General features: G+C 43.4%; 1 protein-coding gene across 1 annotated transcript in view; it reads left to right on the forward strand.

Annotated features, from left to right (window-relative positions):
* The window catches only part of LOC111970732 (helicase ARIP4), a 28,061-nt gene extending 23,348 nt beyond the window's left edge, over positions 1-4,713 (forward strand). The window contains exons 20-22 of the mRNA XM_023997502.2: positions 337-426; positions 815-907; positions 1,116-4,713. Coding sequence (XP_023853270.2) covers positions 337-426; positions 815-907; positions 1,116-2,110 — 1,178 coding nt within the window. The 3' untranslated portion in view covers positions 2,111-4,713. The remainder of the gene's footprint in view (positions 1-336; positions 427-814; positions 908-1,115) is intronic.
* Positions 4,714-25,909: the final 21,196 nt, after the last annotated feature.

The following is a 25,909-nucleotide window of genomic DNA, read 5'->3' on the forward strand; positions in this document are numbered from 1 at the left end:
ACATCGTGTCAAAACGTTTTGCCAAGTACAATGACAATTAGCATTTCTTATTGGACAAGGTACTTCCCTGTTTCGGAGGGGTTTCTTCTGTTTTGGGCCTAATGAACACGACGGGTTAGGAGTTTTAGGAATAACTCCTGGTCTTGGGTCAGGTGAAATGCTTTGGTGCTGCATTATGATAGACCAGTGATATAGGATCTATGTCCCAAATGACACCCTATTCCCTATAGAGTGTATACTACTTTTGACCAGGGCCTACAGAGAATAGGGTGCTATTTGGGATACTCCCGTGGTATTGTTTGGAAATAATTTAACTCTTTCTGTTTGCGCCTTCAGATATAGTGATCCCTGGAGCCAACAGCACCACGGATGTCCAGGCACGTATCGGTGCAGGAGAGAGCATCCATGTGATCAAAGGGTCAAAAGGTGATAATAACATATACTGTAGAAGATGTACCTCATATCTACCTGCATGTGTAGTTCAATTAATTCTCTACATACTCTAATTGAAATACTGTGCACACCTTGGAGAGCGGTTTACAATATCCACATGGACACCTGAATTCCCAGGTTATCTCATTTATATAAAGGGCTCGGTACTTTAACCTAAGAATCAAAACTGACTGGTGCTTCCCTGCATGCTTATTTTTATGTTTCTTACTTTACCTTATTTTTTCCTAAATATTTGTATAGTTTTATTAGCTAATGTCGAGAGGAGAGCATTCAAGTTGTTGTGCACACTTCTCTGTATCCTGTGCATATGACAAATCAAGTTTGAGTTGATATCCGCCATTAACTGCTGTCTTCCTCACAGGTACCTACATTAGGACCAATGACGGGAGGATTTTTGCCATCCGCTCAGGGAAGCTCAGCAGAGCAGTGCAGGGAGGATCTGCTACTAACAGAGGTGCACTGCACATACACAAAGTACTTTACATTACATGATGAGGAATCCATGTGACAGGATATGACAAAACAAAGTGACTTGGTGTTCAGACTACATAGCTAACCAGAGAGGACCTAGTACGGAGCCCTGCGGGACACCTGTGGTGAGACAAGATCAACATGCTCAGTTATGGGAATAATGACTCTTTTTACCCTCTTCTTTGCCGCAGGTTCCCAGGCTTCCCTGCTCCATGCCATCGGTAACGGCTGTTTGTCTCCCATGGAGCGCCAGCGGCTGAGCCCCGACAGCGCATCGCGTCCCTCCACCCCCGAGAGCCCCGAGATTCTCAGAGAGCTCAGCCGCTACGCCGTCAACGTGGATACCGTCGCCATGGGCAATGAGCTGCCGTCGCCGTCGGACATGGTTACAGGGGATGGAGAGGGAGGGAGCAGAACGCAGCAGTACAGTCAGAACACGGAGTCGGACCTCAGTCGGCAGCTCAGAGAGGACATCGGAATGAGCATCAGCGAGGCTCTGCGATGCTCCAAACGCAAGATGGCCGCAGCAGCGGGTGGACACAAGCAGGCGGGGGGCAAACGCAGCTCATCTGCAACCGGGTTCCCGGGTCTCTCCCTCGGTAGTGGAGGGCTCAGCTTCCCCCCCCTGAACCAGGCCCTGCTGGGGGGACACATGAGCCACCCGATGCTGATGGGAGGCAGCTCCTCATCCCCGTTCCTCCAGTCAGCAGGACAGACTCTGGGAGACCTGCAGACCATGTTCCCCTCGGCAGGGGCGGATCTCCTCAGCCATGCCTCCTCAGCCACAGGAAACAATGGTCACCTCCCCTCATCCTCCACCTCCTCCTTGTCCTCCACCTCTTTCTCCTCCACCATTAACACCATGCCCATGTCCTCGGCCTCAACATCCTCCTCCTCCTCCACCCTTCCCCCCTTCCTGATGAACCCCAGCGTGACTGGTCTGCTGTCCCCAGGCTTCCCTCTGAACTACAGTCAGTCCCTGCTGCCTGAGCCCACGATGTACCCCAACACCCTGGGAGGAGGCCCGGCCAGCACTGGAGGAAGCTCCAGCTTCCTCTCCCACTTCCCCTCATCCCCCTCCAGCCTCCTGGGTGCAGCGCTCAGCCAGCCCGACTCCCACCACCTAGCCATGGAGAACGGTGGCAGCAGCTCGGACGATGATGTCATTGAGGTGACAGGAAAATGAGCATTCTTAAACTCTGACAACCCCCCACCCCAGCTCTAACATGGCTAACCTTCATAGCCCCCACTACACACACACACACACAGACTCTCCCATGAGCGAATGAGTGAGAGAGAATGAGTTGTACCTCATGTGCTTACCAAGACAGAGTAACAAATCCTTATGCTGAATATCTTACTGAAGAAGAGACTGAAGATTTGCCCGAGCCCCTGAGGTTGGTGAGGCTGAGCACTGGAGACCATGGATGGGAATGGATTGACATTTTGTTGAGAGGGACCAGTTGAGATGAACATGGGGCTTCCAAGCACTCCCTCTCCGGCTATATCTTCTAGCATTGCCCGCCATCCCCTTATTAGACCCCCATGACGATCTCTGAGGCCAGTCAGGACACTGTCTGATCTGAGCTCACATCAGATGGAACTATGTAATCATCTGTTGGACCGTTTGCATAAAAAATTAAAAAAAAGTGCTTTTAGAGTCGTTAGCTGTTTGCTAGATATTGTAGCGTCCCTCTGTTGGAAAGGATGACAAGACAATACAGTATATGTGACCTGGATGTTTTGATTCTACTAATATTCTAAACTGATCTTGTTGATATTTTGTAAATGGTGGTTATAATCATTAGTTGTTTATACAGAGAGTTCAGACTGGGCCAGGGTTGAGTTAAAAGTTCAAGGGGAAGGGTTGGATAGAGAGACAGTATGTTCTTATGATCAAGTTGTCATAATGACGGCAACGCCCTTAGCTTGGTTGCCGAGGCGGCCATTTGAGTTACTTTTATTTCAAAGAGAGACCTTAAAAGGTCAAATGAATGTACATCCATGTCAGCCTTTTGATAACACGGGGGGCTGACCTGGGTGGGTTCGGACAATGTGTTCTCATTCGTTCGTTTAGCCTTAAACGACACTAAGGGGTCTTTTTCTTGAATCTTAGCATTTACACCTTTAGTACACCCTTTCCCCCTCGTAACAACTTCAGACAGAACTACTGAGCATCCAGACAGGTTGGTGTCCAACTCAAGGGACAGGCTCCACTAGCTCTAGTTTGAGCATTACGTGCAGCTTGCCAACACTCTGCAAGCTGCACGTAACACCCTGGACCAGAGCTATAAAAACACTAAGACACTTGCACTATACAAATAGGGATATGGATCATATACAGTCACAAACGGTTTATAGTTCTGGGCCCATATTTATCAAGTGTCTCATAGTATGAGTGCTGATCTAGAATCAGGTCCCCTTATCCATCTAATGTTTTCATTATGATCAAAAAGGCTAAACTAACCCTAGATCGGCACTCCTTCTCYGAGACGCTTTTATGAATACAGGCCCTTAAAGCATCCATTGGAGCCATAGGTTTACTCTGTAGCATGACTGGGTCATGAAGGCGACAAACCCACAACCATTTAGCTACAGTAGTTAACAATGACTACAGTAACCCACCATGGACTGTGGCCATTTGTGTGGCATAGTTAAGCCAGCCCATTGTGTTGGTATGAATGGATTGATGGCCTTACCCAATGAGAAGCAAGCAGCACACAGGAGTAGCCTGTCTGAGGTAGCTAGGTGTATCCCTGACCGCACGGCAGACAGACAGTCCGTGTAAGTAGCTTCTCTCAGTAGTGTATCTCTGTAGCTCTACAGTGCTTTGGGTCTGTCTGTACTGGTCTGTGCTGTTCTGTGGTTGGTTGATACGTTTTTCTTTCTGTGATGTCATCTCAAAATCATAACATGAGGGGAATGGATCGGGCCTCCAGGTTATTTTTCTCCACTGGAATTGTACATGGAACTCAAGTTGGACTACAGGAGCCAGGATAAATGTCTGATATATATATATATATATATATTACCCACGTTTGTGTGGAGTTTCAGTTTAGTCTCAACTCCCTATTCCACCTATTGGACTATAAAAGAATGGGGGATTCCACCACACGCCCCTCACAACCTCAACTCTACCCACCCACTACTGCTTACTTACCTGTCCTTATCCTTACAGCCTGTTTCTAGTCGATCATGTATGTTGGATGTTTTCCTCCACCTCACCTCGCAACCTCCTTAACCTTTTTCTAGTTGGCCCGGTCTTGTGTCCATCAAATGATTCAGCCAATCATCCCAGTCCTTTTAAGAGAGATGATTATTTCCTTGGAGGAAGAAGCCCCATCCTCCCTCCCAATCAAAATTGTTTTACTGTGCTTCTTTTTGTTTGTTTTAAGTGTCATCATGAGGAGAACTCCGTATCCATATGTAATTTTTAGTTTTATTTAGTAGCAATGTTCTTTTTTTAACATCTTGATGTTGGCTCGCCTCTACTAGTTTGTCCTTTTATTTCAATGTATGAATTTACCAAAATTATTTATTTATAATGATCTAAATGAATTCATCTGTCTTTTTTTTGTACATTATGCTCTCGTTTTTTATTCTCTTTTTATCCACATTGATCTTTTCACCAGTGTCTGTGAAAGAGCAGACCAGTGTCGCAAACTGACTGTGTGAGATCAGAAGTCAGTCACCACATGTATCCAGCATAGAGGCGAGCATAAAATGACGACTGTGTTACTTTGTTAATATTATTTTAACAGTGAATAAAACACTTATCTTGCGTTATTACATCATTTTGATTGTGTATTACACTGACGTGGTGCTCTTTGCTCAGATGATTTTTGGACATATATTCACATGGAAACACAAACCAATATGCTAAATGTATTTTTATTGAAATTGCAAGAATTATGTTCAGCTCAACCTTCAATTGCACTCTTGCAGCTGGGAATCTGTGAAAGATAATGGATTTGGATATGATGAAAAATGATGCGTATGTCCTTATAGTAAGACAGATGCGGGAGTTACAGATAGGATGGAAGCAAATACTGCACAGCTTTTTGACACATTGCAGTCAGTGTACCACATCAGTAAATATGACATCTTACGTATTTGGCTGTAATTTCATACCTGAGTGTTAAAACTAGTACAATATTAGCAGATATTAGCAGATTGGAGAAAATAAATGAATCGCAAGAAATGTGCATTGGTCCATTCAAGCCTAAAAGCAATGCAAAGAAAACAAAGCAGCAACATCAGTAACGAGCTGGTCACATGACACCATAAAATATTAACATTATCAACAACCAATATCACCACTTCCTGAGTTTTAGACACAAAACCGGCTTTCCTTTTCTCCTTGGCTCTCAGATACAAAATACTACTTTACATTACTAAATACTTCCAAAGACATCCCTCCGCTGGCCACCCAAAAGAACCGTGAAGGAGATGACGGACTGAGGCCTGTCATGAAAAAAACATCCCCAAAAAGGCAGATGATCGGTAGCAATAGCGCTCTCTCATGGACGCTTTGTGTTCCACATATGAAGTTAGTAAGTATACACTACTACACTACTGTGTAATTCTCTGCCATACAACACTTTTCTACTAGGCCATGCTGACATGTGCTATCCAATTCTATCCTTATTGGTGATTCCATACCACTTCTTTGCTGAAAGTAAAGTTAACACACAATTTGAAACAATTATTAAACTATTAAATGCTCTTCCACTTTGACATTGAAACTAGTTCAGGAGTAGATGTGACAAAATCAAAGTTGCACCAATGTAAGCCACCGATTCTTTTGGGCATTAGGCAGAATGCATGTTGGTCCTCCAAAGAGCTCTACAGTAAAGCTTCTATTAATGCTTTAAAGGACAAGTTCACCCATTTTTACAGGTGGCCTTATTTTCACTCTTTCTGTGCTTGTAGTTGATCCCCCAAACCGTTTTTAATATTTTGTTTCGTTACAGAGAAAATTGGTTGTCACATTTAGCTGAGTCATCACTTGCTATGGACTACAATGCATCATGAAAATATGTCTAAGCATGTTATAAACAGTAGCGGTGTGTGGGTAAAAGCACTGGGGAACCCAAGCCAGAAGGAAATGCCATAATTGCGTTGTTTTCTTTATAACCTGTTCATTTGCCTTGCCACTGTGATAAATAGGCCTAAGGCTGGGACAATAAGAAGACAGTGGCAGAATAAATTGAACCGCACCTTTTTTTCCATCACAAAACCGGAGAGCTACCTAGGTCCGGTAAAGTCCACAAAGCATATTGCATGTAACAGTTACATGACATACAGCAAGCAAGTTAATATTTACAATTTCAGACTACTAAAACAATTATTAATTTATAACCATGTAGAGTTACCGCAAGTCGTAAAGAGAACAGGAGCTGCCTCCACTATTCCAGCACCATTTCAACTTCAACATTTCAACATCAAATCCCCTATGCTCACAGTGACAACTAAAAGATACAACCAAAAAATTGTCCAATCAACATAAACTAAATATGATGTGGCTGTCCATGGTTCTGATTTCTCTCCGTATGTGTGCGTGCGTGCAAGTAGAAAACACGTTGACCCTACTTGTGGAGAAACGCCAATGTCAGCCTCCTCTCTTTCATGTTAACGAAACAGTCTATGACTCTGGCATACAGTACACACTTTTAGTTGTTGACCTAGGCTACCTGACTAAAATGCTTGCTCTCTAGTCTAACTTCCTTTCATGGGCAACAATGAACCAAATTGTTAACATTATCCTACTACATCTAGCCACATTTCGAACTTCCATCCTCTTAGGCCAGGGGCACAATGTATGAATTTATGGTTAGATCAGAATCGCCGTTATAATGATTGGCCAGTATGGAGAAATAAGTAAAACCATAAGTCCAAATCCCCATCTCCGTTCATGGCTAATTTAGGAAAGGGATCATTTTAGCTAGCTAGCCATCGGATGACAACAACACAATGAGATGCAACAATTCAAGTTTTCTGTCTATGTCGTTTGGTATTTTGATGTCCAAACTGGCTTTCCTTGACACTTTTTTTTGGTGTGCCAGGACCATTCATAGTTGAGCTCACTCAGTTTAGCTCAATGCTAATTGGATATTATTTTATACTTTTTTTATCAAGGGATTTATCAAGGGAGACTAAATGTTTACTGGCTTCCCTTGCATTCAATGCTATGGGCGCCAATAGTGTCATACTCTTTTTGACCAGACAACATCAGATAGATGGGCTACACATACAGAAACAGAGGGGCGCTGTTTGGCTCGCTCGGATGCTTTCTCTGGTGAGATACATTCAACCTCTTGCAAATTGAAGGAAAATTATGAAACACAGAGAGACTGGTTTCCCTTGGCATCCATGAATACACACCACTGGTTATAAAACACTCCAAACTACCTCATATTACATCAGAATCTCTTTCTGGATGTCTCTGCACTCAATTTTTGTTTTCCACTGTTCCATGAATGCATATTTGCACATTTTAGTTGTTGTAAACTGCATTATTCAAACAATGATTTATGTCACAGTGAGAAAAAAAAGTGAGTTCAAAGGCATTATTCAGATTGAGATTGTGATGTAATATGAGTTGGTTTGGAGTGTTTTATTACATGCTTTAGACACATTTTCATAATGCATTGTAGTCTATAGCAAAATCTGACAACCAATTTTCACTGTAACAAAAAATAAAAAAATACATGTTTGGGGGATCAACTACATGTAATGGACGTACACAAAATAGTCCAAATTGGTGAAGTGAAATGAAAAAAATAACATGTTAAAATAAATCATCATCATTGCTATAAAGCCCCTAAATAAGTTCTGGTGCAACCAATTACCTTCAGAAGTCACATAATTAGTTAAATAAAGTCTACCTGTGTGCAATCTAAATGTCACATGATCTGTCACATGATCTTAGTATATATACACCTGTTCTGAAAGGCCCCAGAGTCTGAAACACGACTAAGCAAGGGGCACCACCAAGCAAGCGGCACCATGAAGACCAAGGAGCTCTCCAAACAGGCCAGGGACAAAGTTGTGGAGAAGTACAGATCAGGGTTGGGTTATAAAAAAATATCAGAAACTTTGAACATCCCACGGAGCACCATTAAATCCATTATTAAAAAATGGAAAGAATATGGCACCACAACAAACCTGCCAAGAGAGGGCCGCCCACCAAAACTCACAGACCAGGCAAGGAGGGCATTAATCAGAGAGGCAACAAAGAGCCCAATGATAACCTTGAAGGAGCTGCAAAGCTCCACAGTGGAGATTGGAGTCTATCCATAGGACCACTTTAAGCCATACACTCCACGGAGCTGGGCTTTACGGAAAAGTGGCCAGAAAAAAAATCATTGCTTAAAGAAAAAAATAAGCAAACACGTTTGGTGTTTGCCAAAAGGCATGTGAGAGACTCCCCAAACACATGGAAGAAGGTACTCTGGTCAGATGAAACTAAAATGTTGCTTTTTGGCCATCAAGGAAAACGCTATGTCTGGTGCAAACTCAACACCTCTCATCACCCAGGGAACACCATCCCCACAGTGAAGCATGGTGGTGGCAGCATCATGCTGTGGGGATGTTTTTCATCGGCAGGGACTGGGAAACTGGTCAGAATTGAAGGAATGATGGATGGAGCAAAATACAGGGAAATTCTTGAGGGAAACCTGTTTCAGTCTTCCAGAGGTTTGAGACTGGGACGGAGGTTCACCTTCCAGCAGGACAATGACCCTAAGAATACTGCTAAAGCAACACTCGAGTGGTTTAAGGGGAAACATTTAAATGTCTTAGAATGGCCTAGTCAAAGCCCAGACCTCAATCCAATTGAGAATCTGTGGTATGACTTAAAGATTGCTGTACATCAGCGGAACCCATCCAACTTGAAGGAGCTGGAGCAGTTTTGCCTTGAAGAATGGGCAAAAATCCCAGTGGCTAGATGTGACAAGCTTATAGAGACATACCCCAAGAGACTTGCAGCTGTAATTGCTGCAAAAGGTGGCTCTACAAAGTATTGACTTTGGGGGGTGAATAGTTATGCACTCTCAGGTTTTCAGTTTTTTTGTCTTATTAATATTTTGCATCTTCAAAGTGGTAGACATGTTGTGTAAATCAAATGATACAAACCCCCATAAAATCTATTTTAATTCCAGGTTGTAAGGCAACAAAATAGGAAAAATTCCAAGGGGGTGAATACTTTCGCAAGCCACTGTACATGTTATTCAATCATTGCACCCACACTGCTCACGAGTGTCTGCGTAGCTGGGCTCTAAAATAGAATTTGGTGGTATTTGTTACGCTTGATGCGCTGCAAGTCCCGCCTCTCCCATCTCCTCATTGGTTTTTAGGAGCATATACCCACGTGGGTGATTGAAAGATGAACTGAGATCCACACTCCAGTGCAGTTGGTGGTGGTAATGCACCTTAACGTTGGGTTGCCAACTGCCATATAAAGTCCGAAGAAAGGAAGCCTGAAGGAGGAGAGATTACTAGAAACGAACTCGGTTTACCCTTTCATCTGTAGATTAATTGTCGGAGTAGAGGACCTTGTGCATTTCAGGTAAAATAACAACCCAATGTTTATATCCCAGGACAAATTAGCTAGCAACAGCAAGCTAGCTAGCTAAATTGCCATCAATGTTTAATGCTTTTTGACCTGTCCCCAAATTAATATAGTTGGTTCAGAGTTCGTTTTGATATTTCAACCTGAGTGTCCTGATCACATCTGGTGTGGGTGGACGAAATCAACATGCGTGCGAGCGGTCTGGTCAGTATGTAATAGTCCATGACTGTTTGTGAGCTTGATGTTGGCGATAGCCTGTTTAGGACACCAGTCGTTTCTTAGCCATGTAGGTATTGGACACCTGGCTCATGATGACCAGGGTGCTGACAGCAGAGTAGGGTGCCACCAGGTGTATCTTCCCACAGCGCCTGTAAACCACACAGAGCAGGTGCCCAGGAGCAGACTGGCACTGCCAAGCAGATAGGTGATGAGGCCGGATGCTGCGTAGCGCTTCAGCCTAGCCAGGGACCAGCCCTTAGCCAGAGAGTAGTAGAGGAGGAGCAGAGCTGCCAGAGTCTGCACCCCAACAACACATACCGTCCCCAGGCCCACCAGGCCATGCCACAAGGTGAAGTGGGGTTTGCTGTTCAGGTACCAAGGTGGCACAGAGACACTGCAGGATCCAGAGGACACGCGTCTTGGTGGGGAAACTTCAGGATGGGAGAGCAGTGTGGAGAGAAGAGGTGCCATAGCCTCTGTCATGAAGAGGGAGAACTTAGAGAGGAAAGAGGGGAATCAAAATGAGATCGGAAGAGAACAGCAAGGAGGGTGGAGATCAGAGAATGGTCGAGGAAAAATGTATGTCACGCTTCTGTGACATTTGAGTGAGATTCATTTACAAACTACATTATGTACACACAGATGTGTCAACTTACTGCTAGGAAAGGGTGCCAAGAAAACAAACCTGAAAAACAGATAAAAAACCAAACCTATTGGGTTATTTAATCTCAATAGAAAATATTTCTAGTGGGTTAAGGTGAAACCCAGTAGCTATGTAACAGCATTGATTGGACCAGGGTGCTCTGCTGGTCCCAAGGTTGGGTTACTCACTTGTTCCATGCTTGGCCAGTATCCCACATGCTACTTTCCCATAACTGTCAATTCGAAGCTCTGATTCTGAGTTTCGCCACGGTTTCCTGCCTTTCCTTTGCGCACAAGATGGACAGGTAGAACTGTGCATGCGCATCTGACGTCAGTTCAACCCCATTTGAACCCACAGATAGGCCTCAATTTTTAAGGGGGAGTTGATAACTTTTTCCTAATAAGTGGAAAAATAATAATTATTTATTTTTGTACATTCATTGAAACCCATGGTAGAGAAAGTTAATTACAAAGTATTACACCAGTTTCTCACCAAATTCATTCTGTAAAGTGAAATAGGCTACATGAGAAAGCTGTTGCAACCCGTTATTGACAAGCAAGAGTAAAACTTAAGCAGTCCCAGCTGCAGCCTATCTAACATTAGTCGTTACACAATAGATGACAAGTTTAGCTAAATAATACAATTAACTACTGGGTCAATAATTGAATTACACAGATATGGTAAAAAGGGTCATTCATTGCGTGGAGTGTTTTATTCTCATCAACAGAGTCTGTGCGGCATTTCTTGATATTGAAATTCAAGCTATGGTGTGACGTGAACAGAATCACTATTATTCCTACTTTCTCATGTGCATTTGGGAATTGTAGTTCCGATGAGCTGTTGAGTGAGTTCTAGATAGTCATTGGTTCCACGCTATTTCTTCCTTGACCAGACTCCATGAAGAAGGGTTAATTACTTAAATTTGCATTGTGAAACAGACTGTGAATTCCAATTGTTGATGAATAACCTCTATGGCACCAATATTGTCTTTATATTCAGAAGGAATAAAAGTAACAAGTAATTAAAGAGCAGCAGTAAAATAACAATAGTGAGACTATATACAGGGGGGTACCGGTACAGGGTCAATGTGCGGGGGCACCGGTTAGTTGAGGTAATATGTACATGTAGGTAGAGTTATTAAAGTGACTATGCATAGATGATAACAACAGAGAGTAGCAGCGGTGGTGTAAAAGGGGGGGCAATGCAAATAGTCTGGGTAGCCATTTGATTAGGTGTCCAGGAGTCTTATGGCTTGGGTGTAGAAGCTGTTTAGAAGCCTCTTGGACCTAGACTTGGCGTTCTTTTCAGTCTCCTGAGGGGGAATAGCTGTTGTCGTGCCCTCCTCACGACTGTCTTGGTGTGTTTGGACCATGATAGTTTGTTGTTGATGTGGACACCAAGGAACTTGAAGCTCTCAACCTGGTCCACTGCAGCCCCGTCAATGAGATTTGGGCTGTGCTCGGTCCTCTTTTTCCTGTAGTCCACAATCGTCTCCTTTGTTCTGGCACTACGCACTACCCTCTGTAGTGCCTTACGGTCGGAGGCCGAGCAGTTGCCATACCAGGCAATGATGCAACCAGTCAGGATGCTCTCGATGGTGCAGCTGTAGAAATTTTTGAGGAACTGAGGACTCATGCCAAATCTTTTCAGTCTCTTAAGGGGGAATAGGCTTTGTCGTGCCCTCTTCACGACTGTCTTGGTGTGTTTGGACCATGATAGTTTGTTGTTGATGTGGACACCAAGGAACTTGAAGCTCTCAACCTGCTCCACTACAGCCCCGTCGATGAGAATGGGAGCATGCTCGGTCCTCCTTTTCCTGTAGTCCACAATCATCTCCTTTGTCTTTATCAAGTTGAGGGAGAGGTTGTTGTCCTGGCACCATACGGCCAGGTCTCTGACCTCCTCCCTATAGGCTGTCTCATCATTGTCGGTGATCAGGCCTACCACTGTTGTGTCATTTGCAATCTTAATGATGGTGTTGGAGTCGTGCCTGGCCATGCAGTCATGAGTGAACAGGGAGTACAGGAGGGGACTGGGCACGCACCCCTGAGGGGCCCCCGTGTTGAGGATCAGCGTGGCGGATGTGTTGTTACCTACCCTTACCACATGGGGCGGCACGTCAGGAAGTCCTGGATCCAGTTGCAGAGGGAGGTGTTTAGTCCCAGGGTACTGTGGTGTTGAATGCTGAGCTGTAGAAAATGAATAGCATTCTCACATAGGTGTTCCTTTTGTTCAGGTGTGAAAGCGCAGTGTGGAGTGCAATAGAGATTGCATCATCTGTGGATCTGTTAGGGTGCAAATTGGAGTGGGTCTAGGGTTTCCAGGATAATGGTGTTGATGTGAGCCATGATCAGCCTTTCAAAGCACTTCATGGCTACAGAGGTGAGTGCTACAGGTCGGTAATCATTTAGGCAGGTTACCTTAGTGTTCTTGGTCACAGGGACTATGGTGGTCTGCTTGAAACATGTTGGTATTACAGACTTAGACAGGGAGAGGTTGAAAATGCCAGTGAAGACACTTGCCAGTTGGTCAGCGCATGTTCGGAGTACATGTCCTGGTAATCCGTCTGGCCCAGCGGCCTTGTGAATGTTGACCTGTTTAAAGTTCTTACTCTGCTGCCAATGACTCGAACGAACTGCAAAAATCTCTGAAGCTGGAGACTCTTACCTCTCTCACTAGCTTTAAGCACCAGCTGTCAGAGCAGCTCACAGATCACTGCACCTGTACATAGCTCATCTGTAAATAGCCCATCCAATCTACCTTATCCCCATACTGTATTTAGTTATTTATCTTGCTCCTTTGCACCCCACTATCTCTACTTGCACATTTATCTTCTGCACACCCTACCATTCCAGTGTTTAATTGCTATTGTCACACTCTGGCCTTAGTTATCTTTGTTTTCTTTATTATTTTAGTTAGGTCAGGGTGTGACATGGGGGATGTATGTGTTTTTGTATTGTCTAGGGTTTTTTGTATGTTTATGGGGCAGTGTTCAGTCTAGGTGTTTGTATGTCTATGGTTGCCTAGATTGGTTCTCAATTAGAGACAGCTGTCTATCGTTGTCTCTGATTGGGAGCCATATTTAGGCAGCCATAGTCATTAGGTAGGTTGTGGGTGATTGTGTATGTCTTTACGTTAGTTGCTTGTGTATGCACTTTCGTTCTATAGCTTCACGGTCGTTTGTTGTTTTTGTATAGTTTGTCAGTGTTCGTTTCGTATTCGTCTTCAAATAAAAAGAAGATGTACTGTTATCACGCTGCGCCTTGGTCCTCCTCTCTTCATTGTTACGACGATCGTGACAGCTATATTGTAATTACTTCGCCACCATGGCCTATTTATTGCCTTACCTCTCTTATCCTACCTCATTTGCACATGCTGTATATAGATTTTTCTATTGTATTGTTGATTGTATGTTTGTTTATTCCATGTGTAACTCTGTGTTGTTGTATGTGTCGAATGGCTTTGCTTTATATTGGCCAGGTCGCAGTTGCAAATGAGAACTTGTTCTCAACTAGCCTACCTGGTTAAATAAAAGTGATATAAATAAACATCGGCTAAAGAGAGCATGATCACGCAGTCGTCCGGAACAGCTGATGCTCTCATGCATGTTTCAGTGTTACTTGCCTCGAAGCGAGCATAGAAGTAATTTAGCTCATCTGGTAGGCTCGTGTCATTGGGAAGCTCGCGGCTGGGCTTTCCTTTGTAGTCTGTAATAGTTTTCAAGTTTAGTTTTTTAAATATTTTTTAAATGTCTTCTCGCCTGAGTAGCCTCGTTTCACTGCCAAAAATAAAATTAAACCATCTAGTGTTCAGCAAAATAACAACACAATGTCAAATACAGGTAGCCTAGTCAAATAATTAACATCCAATCCCAATCCCAATCCCGTTACTCTCTCGCGGGAATTCCACTAACGGTCCGTATGTAGCCAAACGTAGCTGCTGCTCATTCCGTTTGCTCGACAAATGGGTAAATAAATGGTTAAAAAAAAGTACGGCCCTTGTCCATAGAGACACATACCAGCTCTACTAGTAGTACTGTTACTACCAGCAGTACTACACCTGCACCTGTTGACGACACAAGTTGTTCTGCTTCCAGGAGCACATCCAATGCTAGCATCAGTAATTCTACATTTGTTGTTAGCCCAGCTAGCACGGACACTGACAGTTGTGAATCTGATGCAGCTGAAGAGCTACTGCCCCTTTACCCGGGAAAGCACCAAACAACAGACAGGGACGTTGGACCATCGAAGAGGCGCAAATATGATGAGAACTACATTGATTTGGGGTTCACTTATATTGGGAGTAGTGCCTTTCCTCAGCCACAGTGTGTTAAAAGTGCAAAAGTACTATCTCACAACTCGATGAAACCTTCACTCTTGCGCAGACATTTAGAAACAAAACATGCCAATTTGAAAAATAATCCACAGGATTTAATTTAACAAGAATTAAGACGACTTTCGAGTAGTAAGACATGTATAAGAGCAACAGATACCATTAATGGTGAGCTACCGAGTGGCTAGGACAGGCAAGCCCCATGCTATTGTGGAATTCTTCCTGCTGCCGCGGATATGGCTGGGACAATGCTGGGGGAAAAGGCTCAAAAAACTATACTGACAATATCTTCATCAAACAACACTGTTTCACGACGCATCAGTGACATGGCAGGAGATGTTTTGAAACAATTTCTGTTTCACATACACACCAGTGTATTTTATGCGTTACAGCTGGATGAGTCAACAGACATGGCGGGCCTGGCACAGCTCCTGGTACATGTCCGTTACGTTTATGGGGGGTCAATTAAGGAAGACATCCTCTTCTGCAAACCACTGGAAACCAGGACAACAGGAGAGGGTATTTTTAAAGCACTGGACAGCTTTGTGACATCAAATGGACTTTGGTGGTTAAGATGTGTTGGTATCTGTACTGATTGCGCAAAAGCCATGACAGGGAGACATAGTGGAGTGGTAACGCGTGTGCAAGCAGTTGCTCCCGACGCCACTTGGGTACACTGTAGCATCCACCGAGAGGCTCTTGCTGCCAAGGGAATGCCTGACAGCTTGAAAGACGTTTTGGACACTACAGTGAAAATGGTTAACATTGTTAAAGCAAGGCCCCTGAACTCTTGTGTATTTTCTGCACTATGCAATGATATGGGCAGCAACCACGTAACGCATTTACAACATACAGAAGTGCACTGGTTATCAAAGGGCAAAGTATTGACATGTTTTTTAAATTGAGAGACAAGCTTAAAGTTTTCTTTACTGACCATGATTTTCACTTGTCTGACCGCTTGCATGATGAAGAGTTTCTCACACGACTCGCCTATCTGGGTGATGTTTTTTCTCGCCTGAATGATCTGAATCTAGGATTACAGGGACTCTCTGCAACTATATTCAATGTGAGGGACAAAATTGAGGCTATGATTAAGAAGTTGGAGCTCTTCTCTGTCTGCATTAACAAGGACAGCACACAGGTCTTTCCATCATTGTATGATTTTTTGTGTGCAAATGAACTCAAGCTTACAGAAAATGTCAAATGTGATATAGCGAAGCACCTGAGTGAGTTGGGTGCGCAATTACGCAGGTACTTTCCCGAAACGGATGACACAAACAACTGGATTCGTTATCCCTTTCATGCCATGCCTCCAGTCCACTTACCGATATCTGAACAAGAGAGTCTCATCGAAATTGCAACAAGAGGTTCTGTGAAAATTTAATTTAATCAGAAGCCACTGCCAGATTTCTCGATTGGGCTGCGTTCAGAGTATCCTGCCTTGGCAAATTGCGCTGTTAAGACACTGATGTCTTTGCAACCACGTACCTATGTGAGAGTGGATTCTCGGCCCTCACTAGCATGAAAACTAAATACAGGCACAGATTGTGTGTGAAAATGATCAAAGACTGAGATTCTCTCCAATACAACCCAACATTGCAGAGTTATGTGCATCCTTTCAAGCACACACTTCTCATTAACCTGTGGTGAGCTATTCACAATTTTCAATTAAAAAAATGTTTTATATATAAGATGGCTCAATAAAGAGTAAAATGATTGATTATTATTATATTATTATTTGTGCCCTGGTCCTATAAGAGCTCTTTGTCACTTCCCACGAGCTGGGTTGTGACAAAAACTCACACTCATTCTTATGTTTAATAAATGTATGGTATAGTGTGTTTGTGGAATGCTTACAATGACGGCAAAAAACAACATTTGAGAGTGCGCTGACCCTGGTGCTAGAGGGGGTACGCAGCTGACCCTGGTGCTAGAGGGGGTACGCAGCTGGAGGTTGAATGTTTGAAGGGGTACGGCTGACCCTGGTGCTTGAGGGGTTACGCAGCTGGAGGTTGAATGTTTGAAGGGGTACGGCTGACCCTGGTGCTAGAGGGGGTACGCAGCTGGAGGTTGAATGTTTGAAGNGGGGTACGCAGCTGGAGGTTGAATGTTTGAAGGGGTACGGCTGACCCTGGTGCTAGAGGGGGTACGCAGCTGGAGGTTGAATGTTTGAAGGGGTACGGCTGACCCTGGTGCTGGAGGGGGTACGCAGCTGGAGGTTGAATGTTTGAAGGGGTACGGGACTATAAAAAGTTTGGGAACCACTGATCTAGGCCTACTGCTTTTAGAGCCTATAGTTTCAGAGTGCCATATGCTCACAGAGATAGAGATTTTATTACCAAACTCCTGAGGCTGCCTGCCTGTCAAGATGGCCAGAGCCTCTGCAAACAATTTAGAAGGGTGGAGAGGAGGAGTTTTCTTAGTAACACCACAATAAAACAGCTGTTCTAATTTTGCACCACAGAAAATATCTCCTTAAATGCATAACTCATAAAATAATAAAGTCAATACATTTTCATCTATTATTCAACACTAGTCAGTTCTGCTACATAGTTTCTGTTTTAGTCAGTTATTGACAGAACACGAGTCCGAACTAGACTATAGTTTGAAAACACCATGCTCCTCAGTTATTTATCCTATGGTGTTAATGGTGGTTTGACTGTTGGTGTTGTGGTAAATGACCATAAGAACAATCGCTGTCACAGCTGAACATTCGGGTTGGTCATTTTTGGGAAAGAAGGAGGGGGTAGACACTCTTTCAGTGCGTTCATTTCACGGTCGGGGGGTGGCAATGGTTGGGGCTCATGGACCACATGCGGACTCCCCATCAAATGTAAATCATGTGAGGGACTGATGTAACGGGACAAGTAGAGTAGTAATAGGAATGGTAGAATATTATAATGTTTATTGATGAGCTTATTGTTAAATTGAATTTACAAGTTTCTCTTTACAAGTTTCTCTTTATTTTCTCAGGACTATGCCTTTGTCGATGGACTGCATTGTAGTCTGTTTTAAAAACAATGTAGTTTCTTTAGTTCTGAGTGTAAGCTGGCTTAATAGGATTTTCTACATGGATATGCTACTTTTTGATATACAGTGACTATTATGTTTGCTCCTTGTATGTATAATGACAAACCGCGGTGTAGGTTTAACTACTTTTAATGAACATATACTTCAGCTAGAAAACTCCATGTTTAGCCATGCAAGGCATTCTTCAACCACCTGCCCCTGCATAGCCTGCTGGGTAACGTAGTCTTAATGTTATTAACACATAACACATCTTCCTTCCTTTGAAGAAAACTACTTTTCTCTGTAACTAAACATGTAACATCACATTGTTTACCCAACCTGCATAACATGCAATTTTCAATAACACACATTTCTTTCACCATATTATAATTGTTTTTCAACGAAATGCAGTCTGTCCAACAATACTCTATTGTGGCTCTATTTCTTTTCACATAAACAAAAACATTCAGTCCAGGTGCCCCTTTTCTTCTTTTTCTTTGTGTGCAATTCTCAATAAGCCTTACAGGGGTTCTGACAGTCCTTTTTGGTCGTTCTGCTGAAGTGCTTCCTGAAACAGTTGGACAGCGTTCGTTGTCCAACTGTTCTGACTGAATTCTCCATTGCTAAAGGCGCTTCAGCAGTATCCTCCTGATGATCCTCAGTCCCTTGAGTGAATGGCTGCAGCCTTAGATCCACTCTGTTTCATCTCAGTTGTGATCCATGCTCTGTTTGGATCTCATAGGATCGCGGTGCAACTTCTCTCCGCACGCACCCTTGCTTCAACCAGGTTCCTGTAGTGATGTCTTGGAGTCATTCAGTTTTTCCTTCGAGATTGACTTTGTGAGCACCTCTGGGTTTTAGCAAGTCCTCATGGATGGGTAGGTTGGTTCTTATGCGACGTCCCATCAACATTTGTCCAGGTGAAAGTCCGTTCTGCAGCAGTGCGCTGCGGTAGATCATCAGATTTTGGGGGATTTTTAATCCTCCTTTCCATCGTGTGCCTTTTTCATCAGACCTTTGACAATTATGACTGAATTCTCTGCTGTTGTGTCGGAATCCCCAATCGTTAACAAACGATCGTAATTCGGAACTTGAGAACTGCGGGCCATTGTCTAAGTACAGTTCAGACACAACCCCATGTCTTGCGAAGACTGATTTCAGGTAGGTGATTACAGCTTTGCTGGAGGTAGTTGGCAGTGTTGCTACTTCAGGGTAGTTTGAGTAGTAGTCGGTAACAACAATGTGACTTTTGCCATTGCAGTCAAAAAGGTCAACTCCAACTTTGTAGTAGGGTTTGTTGGGTACTGGATAAGGCATTAGCGGCTCTGCTTGCTTTGGCCTGTATGTCAAACACTGTTCACATGAAACAGTGGTCTGCCTGATTTCCTGGTTCTTTCTTGGCCAGTACATTAATTCTCGTGCTTGTCGTTTGCATTTTTCCTCACCCAAATGGCCCTTGTGTATTTTCTGTAGCATTTCTTTGTGTAGTGCCATGGAAATGACAATCTTGTTGCCTTTGAACACTATGCCATCCACAACGGTGAGCACTGCTCTGCACATCCAGTAATCTTGTATTCTCCTTGGACAGTTGTTTTTCTGTGCGGGCGATCCTATCAGTATTGTTTCTTTCAACCCTGTCGTTGTTTGGTCCGCTGCGGTCTCTCTTTTGATCTGCTCCATTCTCTCAGAAGACACAGGAAGTGATGCTACGATCATGTCGACATAGGCCTGAATCTCACTTTCCCGGGGCATAGATGATCTTCACATCATACTTTTGCAGTCTGATCAACGTTCTCTGGATTCTCATTGGACAATCATTCAGTGGCTTAGACATGATTGACACCAATGGTTTGTGGTCGGTTTCTTTGAAGTCTTGTCCGTAGACGTATTGGTGAAACCTTTCGCATGCGTATGTGCTCGCCAGTAGTTCTTTCTCTATTTGTGCATAACTTGTCTCTGCGCCTGTCAAGGCTCTGGACACATAAGCGACGGGTTGCCATTTGTCGTCATGCCGTTGCAGAAGAACTGCTCCCAGATCAAACTGTGATGCGACTGCAGAAATTTGCCTCGTCTAGCTGAAAGCTATTGTAAATGTCCAATGCATCCTCTCCAATAACATGCAGAAAAATGGAGGCTTTCAATTTGTCATCATCTCCCCCTGCTCCACTGGATGCTAGGTATATATTGAATCTCTGCTTGACGTGTCCGTGACATGACGTGGCTGCTAGGTATATATTGAATCTCTGCTTGAATCTCTGCTTGACGTGTCCGTGACGTGACGTGGCTGCTAGGTATATATTGAATCTCTGCTTGACGTGTCCGTGATGTGACGTGGCTGCTAGGTATATATTGAATCTCTGCTTGAATCTCTGCTTGACGTGTCGTGACGTGACGTGGCTGCTAGGTATATATTGAATTCTCTGCTTGAATCTCTGCTTGACGTGTCCGTGACGTGACGTGGCTGCTAGGTATATATTGAATCTCTGCTTGAATCTCTTCTTGACGTGTCCGTGACGTGACGTGGCTGCTAGGTATATATTGAATCTCTGCTTGAATCTCTTCTTGACGTGTCCGTGTCCGTGACGTGGCTGTATTTATTTTTGTAGTCCATGATTTCCTGAACACCCTGCCACATACATCTCGTGTCTGAGCCGTTGAGTTGCGACTCCACCTTGTCCCTGTACTGGCATTTTGCTTCTTTGATTGCCTTGCGGAGGGAATAGCTACACTGTTTATATTCAGACATATTCCCAGACCTCTTTCCATGGTTAAATGTGGTGGATCGCGCTTTCAGTTTTGCGCGAATGCCGCCATCCATCCATGGTTTCTGGTTAGGGTAGGTTTTAATAGTCACAGTGGGTACAGCATCTCCAATGCACTTCTTCATAAACGCACTCACCAAGTCAGCGTATAGGACGATGTTGTTCTCTGAGGCTGACCGAAACATATTCCAGTCCGCGTGATCAAAACAATCTTGAAGCGTGGCTTCCGATTGGTCGGACCAGCGTTGAATGGTTCTCATCACTGGTACATCCTGTTTGAGTTTCTGCCTATAAGAGGGWAGGAGCAAGATGGCGTCGTGGTAAGATTTGCCGAGGAGTTCGGGGGAGGGCTTTGCATGCATCGCGGAAGTTAGAGTAGCAGTGGTCGAGGGTATTGCGCATGCGCGTAGCGTATTCAATATGCTGGAAGAATTTAGGCAGACTTGTTCTCCAATTTGATTTGTTAAAATCCCCAGCTACAATAACTGCAGCCTCAGGATGTATGGTTTCCAGTTTGCATATAGTCCAGTAAAGTTCCTTGACAGCCGTCTTGGTGTCTGCTTGAGGGGGAATGTACACAGCTGTGACTATAACTGACGAGAATTCTCTTGGTAAGTAAAATGGCCGGTACATGATTGTAAGGAATTCTAGATCGTGTGAGCAGGAGGACTTGAGTTCCTGTATGTTGTTATGATTACACCATGAGTCGTTAATCATAAAGCATACACCTCCGCCCTTCCTTTTCCCAGAGAGTTGTTTATCTCTGTTGGTGTGATGCATGGAGAAGTCCGGTGGCTGAACCAATTTCGACAACATATCCCGAGAGAGCCATGTTTCAGTGAAACAGAGAATGTTACAATCTCTGATGTCTCTCTGGAAGGCAACCCTTGCTCTAATTTCGTATACCTTGTTGTCAAGAGACTGCACATTGGCTAGTAGTATACTCGAGAGCGGTGTACGATGTGCACATCTATGGGGCCTGGCCAGGTGGCCACTTCGTCTGCTCCTTCTGCGGTGTTGTTGTTTTGGATCGCCTACTGGAATTAGCTCCATTGTCCTGGGTGGTGGTCCGAACAGAGGATCTGCTTTGGGAAAGTCGTATTCTTGATCGTAATGTTGGTAAGTTGACGTTGCTCTTATATCCAATAGTTCTTCCCGGCTGTATGTAATAAGATTTCTTGGGGTAACAATGTAAGAAATAATACATTAAAAATACAAAATACTGCATAGTTTCCTAAGAACTCGAAGCTCGAACCATCTCTGTCGGCGCCATGCTCTCTCACCACCTCCTACTGCATAGGAGTAGGAGGACTACGCCTATCCATGACGGGAAACAGGTACAGTGTCAATTTCTCTTACTTCGGTATGTTGCTCATCAACTTGCTCGTCAACAGATTCCAATGCAGCCTCGCTCTCGCTGCTATCACTCTCGCTGCTGCGGCTCGTTGCAAGCTAGCATCTTCAACTACTCACGTCACTTGACTTGTGGTAGAAAGTTCAATTTTCGTCGCGGAAATTTGCAGAGTTACTCCTTTCTTTTCTCTGTCTCATCATAGCGACTACCAATCTGACACCATGTTATGTTTGCTTCTTGTATAATGACAAACTGTGGGGTAGGTTTAACTACTTTTAATGAACATATACAGTTGAAGTTGAAAGTTTACATACACTTAGGTTGGAGTCATTAAAACTTGTTTTTCAACCACTCCACAAATTTCAACATTTCTTGTTAACAAACTATAGTTTTGGCAAGTCGGTTAGGACATCTACTTTGTGCATGACACGAGTCATTTTTCCAACAATTGTTTACAGACAGATTATTTCACGTATAATTCACTGTATCACAATTCCAGTGGGTCAGAAGTTTACATACACTAAGTGCCTTTAAACAGCTTGGAAAATTCCAGAAAATGATATCATGGCTTTAGAAGCTTCTGATAGGCTAATTGACATCATTTGAGTCAATTGGAGGTCTACCTGTGGATGTATTTCAAGGCCTACCTTCAAACTCAATGCCTCTTTGCTTGACATCATGGGAAAATCAAAATAAATCCTCCAAGACCTCAGAAAATAAATTGTAGACCTCCACAAGTCTGGTTCATCCTTGGGAGCAATTTCCAAACGCCTGAAGGTACCACGTTCATCTGTACAAACAATAGTACGCAAGTATAAACACCATGGGACCACGCAGCCGTCATACCGCTCAAGAAGGAGATGCATTCTGTCTCCTACAGATGAACGTACTTTGGTGCGAAAAGTGCAAATCAATCCAAGAACAATAGCAAAGGACCTTGTGAAGATGCTGGAGGAAACAGGTACAAATGTATCTATATCCACAGTAAAACGAGTCCTATATCGACATAACCTGAAAGGCCGCTGATGAAGGAAGAAGCCAATGCTCTAAAACCGCCAGACTACGGTTTGCAACTGCACATGAGGACAAAGATCGTACTTTTTGGAGTAATGTCCTCTGGGCTGATGAAACAAAAATAGAATTGTTTGGCCATAATGACCATCGTTATGTTTGGAGGAAAAAGGGGGAGGCTTGCAAGCCAAAGAACACCATCCCAACCATGAAGCACTGGAGTGGCAGCATCATGTTATGAGGGTGCTTTGCTGCAGGAGGGACTGGTGCACTTCACAAAATAGATGGCATCATGAGGTAGGAAAAGTATGTGGATATATTGAAGCAACATCTCAAGACATCAGTCAGGAAGTTAAAGCTTGGTCGCAAACGGGTCTTCCAAATGTACAATGACCCCAAGCATATTTCCAAAGTTGTGGCAAAATGGCTTAAGGACAACAAAGTCAAGGTATTGGAATGGCCATCATGAAGCCCTGACCTCAATCACATAGAAGGTTTTTGGGCAGAATGAAAAAGTGTGTGCGAGCAAAGAGGCCTACAAACCTGACTCAGTTACACCAGCTCTGTCAGGGGGAATGGGCCAAAATTCACCCAACTTATTGTGGGAAGCTTATGGAAGGCTAGCCGAAACGTTTGACCAAAGTTAAACAATTTAAAGGCAATGCTACCAAATACTAATTGTGTGTATGTAAACTTCTGACACACTTGGAATGTGATGAAAGAAATAAAAGCTGAAATTAATCATTCTCTCTACTATTATTCTGACATTTCACATTCTTATAATAAAGTGGTGATCCTAACTGACCTAAGACAGGGCATTTTTACAAGGATTAAATGTCAGGAATTGTGAAAAACTGAGTTTAAATGTATTTGGCTAAGGTGTATGTAAACTTCCGACTTCAACCGTTCTTCAGCTAGAAAACTCCTTGTTTAGCCATCCAAAGCACTCTTCAACCACCTGCCCCCCACATAGCCTGCTGGGTAGTGTAGTCTTAATGTTATTAACGYATAACAACACATTGACTTAAACAAATTATAGGGGAACGGAAATATAGGCTTTTGTCCCCTATGTTTTGTCCCCTCCAATTATTTGAATAATGGATATGTCCATTCATTTCATGCTGAGTGATACCACTTAACTCTATTAGCTACAGTAGTTTCAAGGTGAACAGCGTTCAGCTCATTTGCATAATGCTGTGTCATGGTGGCATGGCCCCCAGTCTTCAACAGTCTCAATATTACCCTATGGCTATCTACTAGTATTATTATGTTCTCATGCTATTGCCATTTGATGCAAGAAAGTACCACATACGCAGAAACTCTCTGTAACACAGAGTTGGGTCAGGTGGTCTGAGATGTTTGTGCATACAAAGCTCCACACTGGCACAGTGTGTATTGCTTTTTTCCCAGCTGGGAATTATTTTGGTTTTGCATGAGACATTGGAGAATTGATGCAAAGAGAACTTGTGTTGCTGTATGGACATTTTTAATATGCTGGTTGGAACTGGCAGAGATATGACTTCCTCTCCTCTGTTCTTGGGGAAGGCAGGGTTTCCTGATGTGATTGCTAGCTGGACTTGGTAGGGAGGGGGTTGAGAGAGCAAGGTTGGCCAGCTTCCAGCTGCTTCATGCACCTGTCTTTAAACCCAAGGGAGTGAACTCGCTGTTTACTGGACAGAAAGAGAGGTTGTATTATCATGTGAAAAAGTAATGCCAGATGAGGACATAGGATACTTTTGTACAACTAACTACTGTACACGGAAGGGACGTAGAACACGTTTATTTACCACATGCCCCAAAAATCACTTGTTTCATGAAAAAAWTTACATTTAGGAGATCACTGATAGAGCAGGTGTATAATAAAGCTGTAGAACAACACAAGTAAGCTCTTTGCTGACCTCTTGTGGTTGGCTAGCTTGTGAGCCTACAGCCAGACCACAGGAATAGGTCCTAGGAGAATTGTTTTGATACTCACATTCCTCTCCTCTATTTCAGATTTAACCTATTGACTGGGGGAAACGAGTGCTTTCTGTCGGTGACATCCAGTAGAAGGTGAAGGAATTCAATGCTCAAATCAACAGCAATCTCTACATGGTGCTGGTATGTAAATGTCAATGAATGTACACACACACACACACACACACAAACCTGTGTCGAATGGCCAGTTAACCTCGCTTTGTAAATGAGTTGCTGACCCCTTATGTCCGGGAGTCCTGTATATGTATGTGGTTAATACACTCTACAAAAAATATAAACACAACATGCAACAATTTCAAAGATTTTACTGAGTTACAGTTCATATAACATGCTGACCAAACCGGACACCAGAAACGATCAGGTTGAAATATCAAATCAAACTCTGAACCAATTATATTAATTTGGGGACAGGTCAAAAAGCATTTAACATTTATGGCAATTTAGCTAGCTAGCTTGCTGTTCTTAGCTAATTTGTCCTGGATTATAAACATTGGGTTGTTATTTTACCTGAAATGCACAAGGTCCTCAACTCCGACATTTAATCCACAGCTAAAACGGAAAAACAAATTTGTTTCTCGTTATCTCTCCTCCTTACTTCAGGCTTATTTTTCTTCTTTGGACTTTGTATTGCAGTTGGCAACCAACTTTACAGCATTACTACAACCAACTGTAGTGTGTACCTAAATTAATCTTTCAATCACCCACGTGGGTATTTGCTTCTAAACACCAATGAGGAGATGGCACGTTGGTATATCCTCTTAAAAACCAATGAGGAGATGGGAGAGGCCGGACTTGCAGCGCGTTGAGCGTCACAAATATAACCTATTTCTATTTTAGCGCCTGGCCACGCAGACGCTCGCTGAGGCGCGCGAGCAGTATGGGTGCAATGATTGAATAACATGTATGTGTACATTTATTTTGCAACTATCACGCACGCGATGTGAGCGGTGTGGTCAGCATGTAAGGAAATCAGTCAATTGAAATAAATAAATTAGGCCCTAATCTATGGATTTCTCATAACTGGGAATACAGATATGCATCTGTTAGTCACAGATGCCTTTTATAAAAGAGTAGGGGCGTGGATCAGAAAACCAGTTAGTATCTGG

Source organism: Salvelinus sp. IW2-2015, linkage group LG11 (assembly GCF_002910315.2).
Source record: "Salvelinus sp. IW2-2015 linkage group LG11, ASM291031v2, whole genome shotgun sequence".
NCBI lineage: Eukaryota > Metazoa > Chordata > Actinopteri > Salmoniformes > Salmonidae > Salvelinus > Salvelinus sp. IW2-2015.